Source organism: Rhinoderma darwinii, chromosome 12 (assembly GCF_050947455.1).
Source record: "Rhinoderma darwinii isolate aRhiDar2 chromosome 12, aRhiDar2.hap1, whole genome shotgun sequence".
In the NCBI taxonomy this organism is placed as follows: domain Eukaryota; kingdom Metazoa; phylum Chordata; class Amphibia; order Anura; family Rhinodermatidae; genus Rhinoderma; species Rhinoderma darwinii.
In genome coordinates, this window is record NC_134698.1 from 65,663,612 (window position 1) to 65,681,471 (window position 17,860).

The following is a 17,860-nucleotide window of genomic DNA, read 5'->3' on the forward strand; positions in this document are numbered from 1 at the left end:
AAATATGTCTGAAAATACGGAGCTGTTTTCAAGGGAAAACCGCTCCAGATTTTCAGACGTTTTTTGAGCAACTCGCGTTTTTCGCTGAGTTTTTCACGGCCATTTTTGGAGCTGTTTTCAATATAGTCTATGAGAAAACTGCTCCAAAAACGTCCCAAGAAGTGTCCTGCACTTCTTTTGACGAGCCGTCATTTTACGCGCCGTATTTTGACAGCGACGCGTAAAATGACAGCTCGTCTGCACAGAACATCGTAAGACCCATTGCAAGCAATAGGCAGATGTTTGCCGACGTATTGGAGCCGTCTTTTCAGGCGTAATTCGAGGCGTAAAACGCCTCCATTACGTCTGAAAAGAGGTCGTGCGCACATACCCTTAAGGTCAGATTTTACCTGTGGAATGTCCTGCGGTTCTGCTTCAAATTCCGCAACATGTGCATTTAGGCCCCATGCACACGACCGTGTTTTTGCGGCCGCAATTCCCCCTAAAATCCACGGGAGAATTGCGGCCCCATTCTTTTCTATGGGGCCATGCACACGACCGTAGTTTTTGCGGTCCTTGCACGGCCCGGGAGCCCGGACAGCAGAAAGAACGGGCATGTCCTATTACGGCCCGGTTCTGCGGTCCGGGCTCATTGAAAACAATGGCGGCGGCCATGTGCATGTCCCGCGATTTGCGGGCGGCCTGCGGCTGACAGTCCGCTGACAGTCCGCAGCCGGCCGACCCGAAAATCACGGCCGTGCACACGGCTACGGTCGTGGGCATGAGGCCTTAGCCTTAGGGTGTATTCACACGGTGCGGATTTGCCGTGTTTTTTGCCATAACATGTACTAAAGCCATTACCATATACATTTAATAGCACTTTATGCTTTTTAAACTTGGTAGGGAATGGCCAACAAGTCTTGTAGTCTTTCCAGCATTACAACTGAAGATTTCTCAAATGAAATTAAACTGGATGAAGACATCATTTCCATGGAGCCCATTCTTAAACCCAGGCCGAAAATAATTACTCTGGATGAAGGGACCATTCTTTCCATTGCAAAAGCCAATATGTACAGCCAAATATCAGTAAGTATTGTAAGGCTGCCTTGAAATTAAAGGAAAAATACCATAAGGCCAGGATCACACACAAACTCTTCATGCAGTTTTTGGTTCAGTTTTGAGCTCAGTCTTTTTAGCCAAACAGAGGAGTGGACATAAAAAAAGGAGATGCATCAGTCTTTTCTTTATATGTTCCTTCCTTCTGGCCTTGGTTCAAAAATCGGAGCCATAAACTGCACCAAAACTGTGTGTGATCCTGGCCTAAGGAGCATATAAAAGCCCCTTTGGGCCAGGATCACACACGCAGTTTTTTCAGCCAAAGCCAGAAAACTGATGCATCTCTTTTCTTTTGTGTCCACACATTTGTTTGGCTAAAAAAAACTAAGTAAAAAAACTGTGTGTGTGATCATGGCCTTAGTATGTTTTAACTTACTTGTCTTGTCCTTTATGACAATGCTTACGCTGTTGTGCTCCAGTGGGTCAGAACTGTCCTATCAATATCTAGATCTAAGCAGCTGCTAATTGATAGCATTTTAGTAAACACACGCAAAAAATAACCTGTGATTTTAGAAGCATGAAATTGGAGAAAGATTTTGAGGGAAAGTAGTGATTACATAAATCAGTCCTATAAAAGGACTGGATCCACAAACAGACTGCTGGATTAATTGGGTGTAATAGGAAATTGAAAGCCAGGTTTTCCTGATAGCAGGGCGCCCCCTATATTTTCAGTTTAGTGGGTATTTATACCTTTGCAACCGTTTCTTTATTGCTTGAATGCATATAAAACACAAATGAAGCCACGTTGCAAATAGTTTTGATTCAAAATCTCCTACCATTTTTGTGTCTACAGCTCCAATGCAGACCTATGTGCTTCAGACTACAAATCCTCTGTGTAGTCTGACCTTGCAATCCTACCCTCTTCCATCTGTCTCTTCCACAGATGGAAAGGATCAGACTACACAGGGGTTGTTTGTAGTCTGGTACCATAGAGACGCACAGATCTACATAGGAGCTGGAGACACAAAAGGGTAGGAGATTTTTTTTAATCAAGACTATAAAGTTGCCTCATTTTTTATTTTGGCTACATCTGAGCAGTAAAAACATGGCGGCAAAGATGGACATGCCCTTACATTTTTTTCCCCAAACTAAAAGTAAATACTTTCTTTACATTAAATTTCTTTATTTCTCTTTCTGTGCATTCATTGTATATAATTGGGTTCAGGAATATTATTAATATTTTATCATTACAATTTTATTTCACACAGATCCTAAACTTACACGGCAACAGTTTAAGTAAACTAAAGGAAATCTCTAAACTTCATGGGCTTCAGAAGCTTATAATAAGTTTCAATGAGTTCAGCTGTCTGGAAGATATTTCATGCCTGGTAAGATTTTTTATTTATATATATATATATATATATGAAATGATGTGATTTGTAGACTCCTCAATTCAGCTCCTCCCTATCGGTCCACCATTCAGAAGATTTTGGCAAGGTACAACGACCACTCTACCCTCCTATTAGCTGAAATTGTTTTTGTGTTCTGAAAGAAAACACTATTGTCTGTTACCAATTTTTGCAGCCTAATTTGGAATACCTGGATGTCAGCCATAACCGTGTGATAAGTCTGGAAGGTTTTAAAGGCTTTGGGAAACTGAAGCACTTAGACTTGACCTGGAACCAACTAACAAAGACGATGGATGAAATGAGTGTTTTGCGCAGGCATGCCGCACACCTTCTCACATTGAATGTCGCCCACAACCCTTGGCAGAAGGTCAGTCAGCATTGCATAAACAACATAGTTCTGCAAATACCTCCATTTACTCTTCATACATAATTCATTTTTTACTATAGAAGAGACTGGGGATGCAGGTTAGCTGATACCTCTGGTTTTTGGTCATATATAAAATCATTCCATTTTCGTGATTTCAGTATTGGATCTTGGCTCCTAGCACCATTTTACAGTTTGTATATATAGTCTACAGTAAATTTGCTTGACTTCTCTTGTGCTAATCCTCCGTTACATCTTCTATTGTAGTCCAGAGCTGCATTCACACTTCTGCTGGCTTCTGTGTTTAAATCTTCCAGTATCCCCTACTGCAAAGAAAGAAATATATGAATGGCATAAAACGTTTACCATTCACTGTGCTCCGTTAAAGAATAAACCAGTAAATAAATAATCAAATGAGCAGGGGGGGGGAGGGGGGAATTACTCAACCGGACCCAGCACTAAAATAGCCCGGACTGATTTCCACTAGAACAGACCCCCACCCTATCTTACTTGTGTGCCCTGTCTAAGGGTGGTATAACGAGCCCTGATGCGACAATAACAACATGTAGATTGGCGCTCCATTTACATGTATCTTCACATTGCCTACGTATTAACGATTATTCATCGTTAGCAATGTCGGCAGCACATACCCGGTTTACACAGGGAGATTATTTTTTCGGCAACATAAACAATGCGATCAGCAGACAAAAGAGCGTTTTCTCCTTTGCCTGATAATCGATGTCCGGTTTACGCAATGATCGGGAACAAATGTTCATACGAGTGCTTGTTCATCTGCCTGCCTATCATCTGCCTGTGTAAAAGTTGTAAGAAAGCAGAGTAGGCAATGAGAAGATACTACAGCGCGCAGGAAGAGACGAGGAGCATCGTTGGTCGTAATTAAACCAAAGGGTAAGTGCGACTCAGGACACAGGTTACAGGCTTAAACTACAGTGTGGCATAAATAAACGGCAGCAAGGATTGCAGGCAAAAAAAACCTTTTACACGGGACTTCTATGCGGCCATAAAAAATGTCACTAGTTGGCACCAAATGTCCCTCTGCAAACAGGAGATGTACTGCAGACAAGATGCAAAGGAATGGAGGACGAATGATTGTAGTAACATCGTTTGTCCCCATACTCCCGATCATTGCTCCGTTTGAGTGGAGCTTTTTAAGAGGTGGTAAATATCTGCCCGCGAAAATCAACCTTAGGGCTTATTCAGACGAACGTGATATACGTCCGTTCAACGCGCGTGATTTTCACGCGTCTTGCACGGACCTATATTAGTCTATGGGGCGGTGCAGACAGTCAGTGTTTTTTACGCAGCCTGTGTCCGTGTGTCCGCTGCGTAAATCTCACGACATGTCCGTTCTTTGTGCGTATTTCGCGCATCACGCACCCATTGAAGTCAATGGGTGCGTGAAAATCACGCGCACCACACGGAAGCACTTCCGTGTGACGCGCGTGATTCGCGCAACAGCTGTCAAAAGTATGAATGAAAACAGAAAAGCACCACGTGCTTTTCTGTTTACAAACATACAAACAGAGTGTCATAATGATGGCGGCTGCGCGAAAAGCACGCAGCCGTGCATCATATGGTGATGACACACGAAGCTGTTAAGTGCCTTTTGCGCGTGCAAAATGCACACGCTCGTGTCAATCCGGCCTAAGTCTAACCTCAACCAACAACTGCAAGTCACACCCAGCATAACAACTAAACAACTACGCAAAAATGAGTAAAAAGGACGGCAACCAAAGCCACTTTTTGTTTTCCTTTTATTATACTGTTGGATGTTCCCCAGCATGACAAAGGGGAAACAGATCCAGCAACGTAATGTATATAGGAGTTCTATGGAGAATTTAATATCTTCCTGTTCAGTGAGGATATTGAAGCCAAAACAATATGTAAGGGATCATGGCATTAACACAAAGGAGCAATTCCTAAAGTATGACATAAATAGTAAAGAAAACAATGCTGACCTCTGCTTCTCTCCGCTTGTTTTTTTACAGGGAATGTTACATGTGTGTATATATGACTGTCAGGTTAAGGCTGGATTCACACGAGGTCATTACGTCTGTAAAGGACGGAACGTATTTCAGCTGCAAGTCCCAGACAGAACACACTGCAGGGAGCCGGGCTCCTAGCATCATAGTTATGTACGATGCTAGGAGTCCCTGCCTCGCTTCAAGACAACTGTCCCGTACTGTAATCATGTTTTCAGTACGGGACAGTAGTTCCACGGAGAGGCAGGGACTCCTAGCATCGTACATCACTATGATGCTAGGAGCCCGGCTCCCTGCACTGTGTTCTGTCTGGGACTTGCGGCCGAAAATACGTCCGTCAATTACGGACGTAATGACCTCGTGTGAATCCAGCCTTAAAGTGCAGAGCTTCTAAGCAAAACAAAAAATACTTTGTATACTTTATGCCACCGTTTGAAAATGAACTAGTATTATTTGTGTAACCTGCAAATGCTTAGTCCTTAATTATAAAAAAAAAAAAGAATAAGCCAACAAATAACTAAACAAAAAGGCAAAGAAAGTTAATAATATATATATATAATCCCAAAAAAATGAATGAAAAAAAGATCCTATAGAGACGGATCGAAACGTTGCCTGCCTGGGGTGAATAAACACACCACTTTTTTTCACCAATTTCCTTGGAGTGCTGCCCCTTCATTTTTTTGGGGATTACATTAACAAGGGTTCCTAGCCTCGACCTAGGAGGCCTGAACCCACTGCTGTCGCTGTGCTGCTTTATTCTTTTTCTCATTATATATATATCATAGACTTACTTCTGTAGGTGAGAGCTCTGATAGGTGCGCTACGCTATAAGCATTATACTTTTATTACAGTATCAAAACTCCTTGTACATAATGCTGATTGATACTAGGAACTGAAAATGTGCAAACATTACAACATTGCCTATCCTTGTAGCATCGCTCTAACAATACAGTTAATGTTGTAATGTTTCTAACATGTTATAAGCAATCACAGACGATTATAATTGCTTTATATGTATGTCCCAGCTGGGATGGAAAAGCTTTTATTTGATGTTTTTATTTCATTATTACACCTGGGCAATAAGAAAGACCTTATTGGTCAATGCACAAAAACGCTATTACTCGGTTTCACCTCTACTATAGTTGTCACATAAATTTAGTGTATTTTGACGTCTAATGGCCTGAGCACCACTAGATTTTCTGTGTTTTTTTTTTTGTTACAGTCATTATAAGCCCTTCCTTCCTGCCATACTTATTGTACAAAACCCAAGATTGAACGTCGGAAAAGAAAATCTTTCTTTCTTCTGACTTTAATAAGGATGTCATCATTTAGCTGAGACTAACAATTGCAGTAACCCCTTTCATGAGTTTTGAATGAAGCTTCTTGAATACATGACCTAGTTTCTTAAAGCCCCCGAGAGGCAACACAATGCGATGTTCCTTCTGTACTTATTTGTAATAAACATTCTCATTATGTTCAAGACCATCATAAAGTACAATAAAAAGTTACATATGATAGAAGCCATTAGGTGACATGGTTGTCCTTTCCAAGCCGGCTTTAGTGCGTATGGCAGCGATTGGAAGATTGAAGTCGCTGACTCATTTAGACGGAGCGATGGTCACCAAGGAAGAGGTTTCCGAATCTGCAAACTTTTCAGCAGGAGCCCGAATTACGCAGGTTACACGCTTAATTTTTTTTTATGGAATGCAATTTATTTTTATTCATTTCTTATTTTCTCATCTTAATTATTCTGCACAGTAGCACAAAGGACTGTGCAAATGTCACTTTAGGACTGTTACTGAACGCACGTTCTGTACAACTCACACCAAATGGTTTCTAGTCTTAAACAAAATCTAATAATAGAGAATGGTAAACTTGGTAAACATATATGAACATACAATGAAAACTGAGCTCTGATTGGTTGCTATTTTGTTGTTTAGAATAATTACTGAATAAAGTTATCCAACCCCTGTCACTCACGTTATGAAAGTAACCCCTTAAACATAAAGGCTATATGCACCTTCGCCAACCGCAAGTTAATATATAGTCTTAATTAAAAATGTCCTATTGTTTTGTGCCTGCAGCTCCTATGTAGGCCTATATGTTTCCATGGTAACAGACAACAAATAAACCCTGTGTAGTCTGATCCTGCAGTCCTATTACCAGCCATTTGTATTCAAGCACGAGTCCTATATTCCTCTGTGACTGCTAATATTGTGCCCTTGAGTTGTAACCAGTATTACAAATGCTCACTGAGACATGGGGGGGATTTAACAACTTTCCTATGCCAGTTTTCTGGCGTAGAAAAGTCACAAATAGTTTAAAAGTCACAAAAATTGCGACATTTGAGTTGCTTTCACCACTCTCGTCACTTTTAAAAACTAAAAAGTGTGCGGGGCTTAGCGGAAAGGGACGGGGCCCGTTTACTATAATTAAGCCAGAAATGGGAGTAGTTATAGTGGAGATCTCCTGGCTGGCGTAGACCTCTCTCAGTGGCGCACAGACAGACGAAGTTGCGACAAATTTATTATGAAGCGTGTTCCTTTTAATAAATTTGTTGCATCTTGCTCCAGCTTGTTTCTTATTAAGACTGGCGTATGAAATGCCAGTCTTAAAGGGTAACTAAACGTTCAACAAACTTCTGACATGTCATAGTGACATGTCAGAAGTTTTGATTGGTGGGGGTCTGAGCACTGAGACCCCCACCAATCGCTAAAATGATGCAGCAGAAGCGCTAGTTTTTTGTTTTTCTAAAATAAAATGTTCCTTTTTGAACTTTTATTTAACCAAACTTCTCAATGAGGTAATAAGAATTATATTAATTTATTCTGTTTTTCAGGCATTGCTGCAGATCAGCGCAAGAACAGACAACATTAGACCACGTTGCCTTAGTCTACTACCTTCTGCTCAGATCATCTCTCAAATTAGCAAGAACTGCCTGGATCCATATGCTGAATTTAATAACAGCTGGTATCATATGGTAAGAAAAAACATTTACATACAGGCATTATATTGTAGGTACTTCCGATTCTTAGAGGCGTAAGATATATTTACGGAAAATATTGGCATGCAGGATTGCAATATTTCATTTCAAACGTATATATGTGTAAATGAGTCCTAGCTTTCCAAATGTCACGTGCATAATGCTATTAGATTTACCAGTAGGTCTCGGACATTTCGTAGGATGGACTCGTTAACGTTAATGATGTCTTTTAATTTTCTTGGAATAGTGGGAGAATTGAGGCATGCAGTCACAAAAAAGTCGCCACCTGCAGCAAGTGTTGCAGCTGTAATACAGACCCTAAAATGCTGCATTACAGCTGTCTGGAACTGGCCCAACATATAACTAGCCCAAGGTTGTTCTGCCATAGTTCTATCCATCTATATAATGTCTGGCATGCAGCTCAGCATTGTTCAATTGAATGGGCCTAAATACAATAACACACACACACACACACACACACACACTGCTCTATTCACTTCAAGGGAGCGGATCTCAGTGGCGTGGCTACAGGGGTCGCAACTGCGACCGGGCCCTGAAGCGAAGGGGGTCCATGTCCTGCTGCACCAAGTCTGTCTACTATTACTGTGGTAACTGGAGCCTATGTAATAAACTGTTACTACAGTAACTGTATACTTGCCTTCCTCGCCACGGATTTGGGTCTGGGTGCAGCGCGGGTCCTGGCGCCTTTCAGCATCACGGTATTCTGTATGCTGCGCACAGAGCCGATGACGGCCCGGCTTAGGAGCGGGGAGGGTAAGTATAATAAATCTGTCTGCTAGGGCCCTGTATCTAAGCCTGCGATGTGGTAGGCTTAGATAGAGGGCCCAGCAGACAGCTACCATGTGTGATACTGTCTGCTGGTCCCTGTATCTAAGCTTACCATGTGTGATACTATCTGCTGGGCCCTGTTTCTAAGCCTATCATGTCAGAAAAGAGACAAAAACCACGGCGCCACATAGTGTAGATTACCAGAGGTAAGAGGAAGCAATATCCCGAAGTCCAAATAGGTGCTCACCTAGAATCAAAGGACAACGGACGATGGAGAGAAATGCTGCTGCTGCTGCCAGGACTCGGTGCCGGTGATCCAAGGAAGACCGCAAAAATAATGCTGATATACAGAAAAAAATTGGAGTCTCCAAGGCGCTGCTGCACGGGAAAGCAATAAGCAAACGATGTATCAAGTAAAGGTGATTTAATGAAAACAAGGCTACGCGTTTCAATGCCGCACAGGCCTGATGAAGATGCCGGTGCGGCATTGAAACGCGTAGCCTTGTTTTCATTAAATCACCTTTACTTGATACATCGTTTGCTTATTGCTTTCCCGTGCAGCAGCGCCTTGGAGACTCCAATTTTTTTCTGTATATAAGCCTATCATGTGTCATCATGTCTGCTGGGCCCATTATCCTAGCCTGTCATGTGTGATACTGTCTGCTGGGCCCAGGATCCATGCCTATTATGTGTGATACTGTCCGCTTGGCCAAGTATCTAAGCCTACCATGTGTGATGATAGTCTCCGCTGGGCCCTGTATCTAAGCCTATGATGCATAATACTGTCTACTTGACTGTTGTATCTAATCCTGTGTGCTACTGTCTGCTGAGCCGCTGTATCTAATCCTATCCAGTGGAGGAGCTATAGGGATCGTAATTTTATAGATACGACCCTGGCTGCAAGTGCTGCATGGATGGACCCAGCGATGCAGATGAAAGCTGCGGGCAACGTCGGCCATGAAGCGAAGTTGGGGGGCCCAAGAACAACTTTTGCAACGGGGCCAATGAGCATTTAGCTACGCTGCTGGCTGAGCTGAAATACCAGACACAACCCATAGACACTGTTTCTGGGAGAAAGCAGCCATGTTCTTCTAATCCTGGACAACCCCTAAAAGTAATTCCTCTGGAAAGATCCCAATTTATTTTAATTATTTTATATAGGCTTTTATAAAGTGGAGTAAATCGTGAGGCACAAGCGGGAAGGTTTTGTAGGGAACATTATATTGGTTATACAATAGCATTTACTATCCCATGACTAATTGACATCTTTTTCAATGCATCTTTCTTATTATTTTCACTGCACGGTGTTGATACATATATTGAATCGTTTGCCACCGGAAAGAAAAATTCTTGATATTTGTTTTCATTTAAGTATCTCAAAAAAATGAAACAACATAATTTGCAGTCTCAAAACACATTCCCCCAAGGTAAAAGTTTCACCAAGCTGCAATATGACTGATCATGTGAAATCATGTAATGTTCCCACAACGAAAGGTTAAGAGCTTGCTTGTCAGCTTTCATTTCATCCAGCGCTACCAAAATGGCTGGGAGTAAGATGTATCTTATGTGATAACCATAGTGTTCAGCTCTGCAAATATTAGGAAGGGCACATTATATCCGTTCCCAAAGCCACCAGGAATTGTTACTTTTTAACCCAATAGAGTCATTTAGAAATGCAGAATTAATTTTGCTCATTGTAATAAATTCTACATTTTCCTCCAGATTACATCAGTCAATTTTGATGGACAGAAACTCTCCAAAATCACTAATTTAGAGAAACTGGAAAACCTTTGTTGGGCATCGTTCAGTAACAATTATCTGACAAGAGTTGAAGGAATAGAAAACTGTGTGAAGATAGAAGAGTTGTGTCTAGATGGAAACGGCATCACAAAACTGGAAGGTATCCTGAACACTTCTTAGGTTAGAAAAAATGTTTGGGAGGGTTCCTCCAGCTCACCTTATCACATCAATGGACTTGCGCACGGGTCCTCGTGTCGGCACACGTATGGAGTAGAAGGAAGATAAAGAAAGTGGATCCAGCGCTGAGTCCTCTGAAGTCTTTTTGTTAAAAGGAAACTATTTCCAAGTTTTATTGTAGAATTATCAAAAAATTAAAAACAATAGCATAATAGGAAAATATTCTCAGATAGAATGAGGATTTATGGCAGTGTAAGCGGTGCCTACGCGTTTCTGACGCTTGCAGCGTCCTTAGTCATGGCTTTTACAAAATCGCTTAGTCAGTCTAGGATTTTATAGCCAGTCTATTTTTAGCAATGGTTAATTGCGGGTCAAAGTAGGGAACTCCCTGGTATACCTTGGAACGCAAATCACTTCCTAAACAGGAAGGAATAGAATAAAGCTAAACATGAAAAAACGATAAATAACTTGTCGAGTGTTTTCCATATTAATCCACAATTACAACAAGAATTTATGAAAGATTAGCTGTTTGTAAGGTATGACTAAATGTACTGGTTTTTGTGAAAAGATATATAGTGTACTTTCCTTGCGGGGTTTTCCTACGAGAGATTTTTTATTTTTTAACTATAAACAAACTGACTGAGAATATGTTAGTGTGAGAATAAAGAGTAAAAAGGTTAAAAGATGTTAATCAAAATTGAAGGAGACTAATTTGAAGACTGAAAAATATTAATCAGATTGATTATTAAAAAACGTAATTAGAATTAATTAGTATGTGAGAAATCTATATGATATGATTCGTTATGTCACAAAGAGTAAATATTAAATAAATTTGGTTGGGCATATTATTGTATGTAGAGAGATTCGTTACGTTTCGTAATTATAACGGCTATCACATTGGCCGGAGAAATACAATGCTCCGCTTTGACTCAAACTAGCTGGTGTACTTGAAACGTAAATATGATGATTTTATTTGGATTATTCTAAAAGGTCAAGGTGTATTTTGTCATTGGTCCTGAGAGAGTGGGACATTTGAACAAAATAATGTATTTATTGCCGATATGAATAAATATCTTGGGAATGGGAACACGGATTATCACCAAAAAGATTGACATGTTTGTATACATAAATGGAGTCTCAAATTAATATTATATATAGATTATTTAGTGTGTGGTGAAACCACTACGTCATAGGTCCATTTAATATGTTAAATTAATAGGGAGGAGGGCTGTCAGATACCTCAAAACATTAGCACGTTTCACGAAAAGAAGCTAAAATGACATGATGTATGTGTGACCGGCATCAGGCCACCTAGAAATATGTCTTAGTCCCCTGAATCAACAGGACCAAAACCATGTCCCTCAAAGAGAAAAACCCGGGGATAGCTCTCTAAGACAACTCTCGCAATATAAGTATGAATTAATTTTGTATTGTATTGAGCAAAGAAAAATATACTATACTGATTATTTATTGAGATTATATCGGCTGTCTCTTTGTCCGAAGAAATACGAGATTCTGCTATGACTAAAACTAATTTGTCGAGATATTTTTATCAATAGCCCTAAAAGAATTGGGTATTTGATCTAAGTGACGTATGTATTTACGGTGTGAGTAAATATCTTGGGAATGAAAACGTGTATTGTCACCAGTAATATTAAAAATACTACGTACATAAATGGGGTCTCGTATTGATATTCTTTATAGATTATTATGTATATCGATGTTGATTTGTCCGTGGTAAAGCCACTACGTAATAGGTCCAATTTAATTTTATTGTATTAGTGGGGGGGGAAGATTAGTCAGAATATCCCAGATCATTGTCACTCTACACAGAGAGAAGCTAAAGTGACATCACACGTATGTAACCCGCTACTAGGCCAATCGGAAATATGTCATGTTCCCCTGAATCAACAGGTCCATGTCAGAGTTCCTCCCAGAAAAACCCGGGGAGGCTATCGGGAACCAATCGCACGATGTAAATATAAATGATTTTTTAATATTTGGGCGAAAGGAAATATACTAAACTGGTTATTAATTTTGTATGAAGGGAGTTTGATGTTAGAGAATATTTATGCTTTGTTGAAAATATAAACTAGAAGTTTAAATATAAAGTTTGAAGTTTATAATGAAGTTCCCGTTTGTTACTACTTGTTTAATTACTGATTGGTGGATAATTATTTCGTCAGTATGTATTTGTAGCAAAAATTTGCAAAGACTAATATCTTTTATTTTAAAAGAGAAAGTTGTTGACTTACTATAATTTGGGTCAGAAAATAAGTGTTTTTGGTCAATAGTGAAACATCAAATCTCTCCTTAGATTAAGACCAGTAGGTGTCCGCGTTTGTAACCTGTATATCCAGAAGGCCTCTCTGGTATGTGTCTTGTATTTAATGTCCCCTCCTCTTTTAGGTGTGTGAATTTTCTCAATACCATAACATGTGAAGTAGTTAATTGATCTGTTATGATGTTCCACAAAATGCTTCGCTGCATTCGATATATTTAATATATTTGGGTTGCGGATATAGCCTAAATGTTCGAGTATTCTAGTTTTAAGTTTTCGATTGGTGCATCCAATGTATTTAAGATTGCATTGTGTGCATTCTACGATGTAGATGACTGATTCCGAATTGCAATTTATATAATTTTTGATGGTGAAAGTGTTAGAGTTTGTGGAATTCCTAAATACTTTGGTCGGAAATGCATACTGACAAACTTTGCAAATTTTTTGACCACATTTATAAAACCCTTTTTGTTCAAGCCACGTGGACCTGGGTGAGTTGGAACTGAAAAATGAAGGGGATAAAGACAGCATCCACTGGTATGGCAGATACATAGATGATCTCCTCTTCATTTGGAAGGGGACTGTATCTGCCATACCTGATTTTGTTGAGTATTTAAATTGAATAGGATTGAACAAAAAGGGTTTTATAAATGTGGTCAAAAAATTTGCAAAGTTTGTCAGTATGCATTTCCGACCAAAGTATTTAGGAATTCCACAAACTCTAACACTTTCACCATCAAAAATTATATAAATTGCAATTCGGAATCAGTCATCTACATCGTAGAATGCACACAATGCAATCTTAAATACATTGGATGCACCAATCGAAAACTTAAAACTAGAATACTCGAACATTTAGGCTATATCCGCAACCCAAATATATTAAATATATCGAATGCAGCGAAGCATTTTGTGGAACATCATAACAGATCAATTAACTACTTCACATGTTATGGTATTGAGAAAATTCACACACCTAAAAGAGGAGGGGACATTAAATACAAGACACATACCAGAGAGGCCTTCTGGATATACAGGTTACAAACGCGGACACCTACTGGTCTTAATCTAAGGAGAGATTTGATGTTTCACTATTGACCAAAAACACTTATTTTCTGACCCAAATTATAGTAAGTCAACAACTTTCTCTTTTAAAATAAAAGATATTAGTCTTTGCAAATTTTTGCTACAAATACATACTGACGAAATAATTATCCACCAATCAGTAATTAAACAAGTAGTAACAAACGGGAACTTCATTATAAACTTCAAACTTTATATTTAAACTTCTAGTTTATATTTTCAACAAAGCATAAATATTCTCTAACATCAAACTCCCTTCATACAAAATTAATAACCAGTTTAGTATATTTCCTTTCGCCCAAATATTAAAAAATCATTTATATTTACATCGTGCGATTGGTTCCCGATAGCCTCCCCGGGTTTTTCTGGGAGGAACTCTGACATGGACCTGTTGATTCAGGGGAACATGACATATTTCCGATTGGCCTAGTAGCGGGTTACATACGTGTGATGTCACTTTAGCTTCTCTCTGTGTAGAGTGACAATGATCTGGGATATTCTGACTAATCTTCCCCCCCCACTAATACAATAAAATTAAATTGGACCTATTACGTAGTGGCTTTACCACGGACAAATCAACATCGATATACATAATAATCTATAAAGAATATCAATACGAGACCCCATTTATGTACGTAGTATTTTTAATATTACTGGTGACAATACACGTTTTCATTCCCAAGATATTTACTCACACCGTAAATACATACGTCACTTAGATCAAATACCCAATTCTTTTAGGGCTATTGATAAAAATATCTCGACAAATTAGTTTTAGTCATAGCAGAATCTCGTATTTCTTCGGACAAAGAGACAGCCGATATAATCTCAATAAATAATCAGTATAGTATATTTTTCTTTGCTCAATACAATACAAAATTAATTCATACTTATATTGCGAGAGTTGTCTTAGAGAGCTATCCCCGGGTTTTTCTCTTTGAGGGACATGGTTTTGGTCCTGTTGATTCAGGGGACTAAGACATATTTCTAGGTGGCCTGATGCCGGTCACACATACATCATGTCATTTTAGCTTCTTTTCGTGAAACGTGCTAATGTTTTGAGGTATCTGACAGCCCTCCTCCCTATTAATTTAACATATTAAATGGACCTATGACGTAGTGGTTTCACCACACACTAAATAATCTATATATAATATTAATTTGAGACTCCATTTATGTATACAAACATGTCAATCTTTTTGGTGATAATCCGTGTTCCCATTCCCAAGATATTTATTCATATCGGCAATAAATACATTATTTTGTTCAAATGTCCCACTCTCTCAGGACCATTGACAAAATACACCTTGACCTTTTAGAATAATCCAAATAAAATCATCATATTTACGTTTCAAGTACACCAGCTAGTTTGAGTCAAAGCGGAGCATTGTATTTCTCCGGCCAATGTGATAGCCGTTATAATTACGAAACGTAACGAATCTCTCTACATACAATAATATGCCCAACCAAATTTATTTAATATTTACTCTTTGTGACATAACGAATCATATCATATAGATTTCTCACATACTAATTAATTCTAATTACGTTTTTTAATAATCAATCTGATTAATATTTTTCAGTCTTCAAATTAGTCTCCTTCAATTTTGATTAACATCTTTTAACCTTTTTACTCTTTATTCTCACACTAACATATTCTCAGTCAGTTTGTTTATAGTTAAAAAATAAAAAATCTCTCGTAGGAAAACCCCGCAAGGAAAGTACACTATATATCTTTTCACAAAAACCAGTACATTTAGTCATACCTTACAAACAGCTAATCTTTCATAAATTCTTGTTGTAATTGTGGATTAATATGGAAAACACTCGACAAGTTATTTATCGTTTTTTCATGTTTAGCTTTATTCTATTCCTTCCTGTTTAGGAAGTGATTTGCGTTCCAAGGTATACCAGGGAGTTCCCTACTTTGACCCGCAATTAACCATTGCTAAAAATAGACTGGCTATAAAATCCTAGACTGACTAAGCGATTTTGTAAAAGCCATGACTAAGGACGCTGCAAGCGTCAGAAACGCGTAGGCACCGCTTACACTGCCATAAATCCTCATTCTATCTGAGAATATTTTCCTATTATGCTATTGTTTTTAATTTTTTGATAATTCTACAATAAAACTTGGAAATAGTTTCCTTTTAACAAAAAGACTTCAGAGGACTCAGCGCTGGATCCACTTTCTTTATCTTCCTTCTACTTCTTAGGTTACATTCTCCCGAGCGTGGGCAATCTCAGACGTGAAAAACTACAGTTTTTCACGTCCAAGGTAGACTAGAGTCTATAGAGGGATGCGTTAAAACACAGGAAAATAGGACATGTCCTATTTTTTCACGGACCCTTCACACACTCCTTTGAAACAACGGTCGTGTGAACGGCCCCATTGAAATACATGAGTCCGTGTGACAGCCGTCATACACTTCTCATTGTTCCAGCCCATTGTGCACAGTGTGATTGTGCAGTGAAAGAAGCTGGGCTGGAACAATGAGAAGTGTATGATGCTGATTGGTCACTGATTGGTCACTGATTAGTCACTTCTCTGTACAACGCCCACTTGGTAAAAAGTAAAAACACGCCCAGTTGTCTATTAAGAAACTAATTAGCATAAATCTAAAATTGCTCATAAATGATCGTTTTTCAAAATAAAAAGCACTGTTATCTACATTACAGCGCCGATCAGATTATGTAGGAGATAGAGCACTTCTAATCTGGTGACAGAGCCTAAAATCATTAAATCGACCTTGAAACGTGTTGTAACTTCATAAAACCATCCTTTTGAGTTTTTACTCCGGTCCTTCTCATTTTTGTGGCGAACGGTGGATCCTGCATTTTTCTTTGTGCTTGGTGTTACATCGTTTAAGATCTCGGGATTGAGGTCTGCAAGCGGAGCAGCAACCGCGCTGATCAGAGAGCCGAGAATATTCTATACACCAATCCCAGAATTGTGCCTGCTGTTTTGCACAACTCTGTCTGGTGAGTGCGGCTCGGTCCGCCCAGTTGCTTTTCTTACCCTTCTCTTTTTTACTGCACTATGGAGCGCTTTTTGTGTTAACTTGTTCATCAATATCTAATTGGTGAGGGTCCGACCGGCACAAACCTGCCATTCAGCTGTTTGAAGGGGCCATGGCGCTGGTGCGAGTGCTGCTTCCACTTCATCCCATTCACTGCTCCATACTGTACAACGCCGATACACTTGTAGCAGCGGTCCACAGTATTACTGCCTTCTCCCATATACCTGTCCCTTAATAAAGTAGCTTGAAGCTATATGAAAGTATTCACTGCTATAGTATGAGAGCTTCATTGTTAATTCATTATTGGTCAGTGCAATGCCCAACAGTGGTGGTGGTGGTGGTGGTGGTGGTGTCTACTTCTGTCTTCTGCCTTTGGGTGTGTGAGCGGACCCCTGAGGACACATATTCCAGAGCACAGCTTCTCCGTATGTAACATCTATCTCAGCGAATACAAATATATACTGCATGTTTTACAATTGACGTTTGACTTGCACGTTCGCTCTTTACCCACTTTTGTAATTTGTTGTTTTCTGTTGTACAACCATTTTCCAGGACTCTCAAAGCTTGTGAAGCTCCGGCACCTCAGCATTAACAATAACCAGCTTACAAGTCTCGACAGAAAAGTTATTGATAATCTCTCTCATCTTCACTCGCTGTCTGCCGAGAACAATCATATTCGCTCACTGGCAGGACTGCAAAAAGCCCACTCGCTTATAGAAGTCTACCTGAGCAATAACCAAATATGTAACAATCAAGAAATCTACTACCTGAAGGTAAAACAGGACTGATCGCTTATCAATATCATCAGTATTTATCAAAAAAGATACCAGATCCACAAATTCAGTTATCACAAATGATGACAGTATCTCAGGTTGCCAATGCCTAAATAGGCAAAATATAGGTGAGGACAGCATATTATACCTTCAAATCAAAAGGGTTAATAAGATAAGCGTCACAATAAAAATATCACCTCCAT

At 39.3% G+C, this 17,860-nt stretch overlaps 1 protein-coding gene across 5 annotated transcripts in view; it reads left to right on the plus strand.

The window, feature by feature from the left end:
• Positions 1-17,860, plus strand: part of LRRC9 (leucine rich repeat containing 9) — a 96,899-nt gene that overhangs the window by 49,587 nt on the left and 29,452 nt on the right. For all 5 annotated transcript variants that reach the window (XM_075843586.1, XM_075843588.1, XM_075843584.1 and 2 more), the window contains exons 16-22: positions 883-1,065; positions 2,304-2,423; positions 2,620-2,811; positions 6,363-6,488; positions 7,651-7,791; positions 10,306-10,483; positions 17,437-17,657. In XM_075843586.1, coding sequence (XP_075699701.1) covers positions 883-1,065; positions 2,304-2,423; positions 2,620-2,811; positions 6,363-6,488; positions 7,651-7,791; positions 10,306-10,483; positions 17,437-17,657 — 1,161 coding nt within the window. The remainder of the gene's footprint in view (positions 1-882; positions 1,066-2,303; positions 2,424-2,619; positions 2,812-6,362; positions 6,489-7,650; positions 7,792-10,305; positions 10,484-17,436; positions 17,658-17,860) is intronic.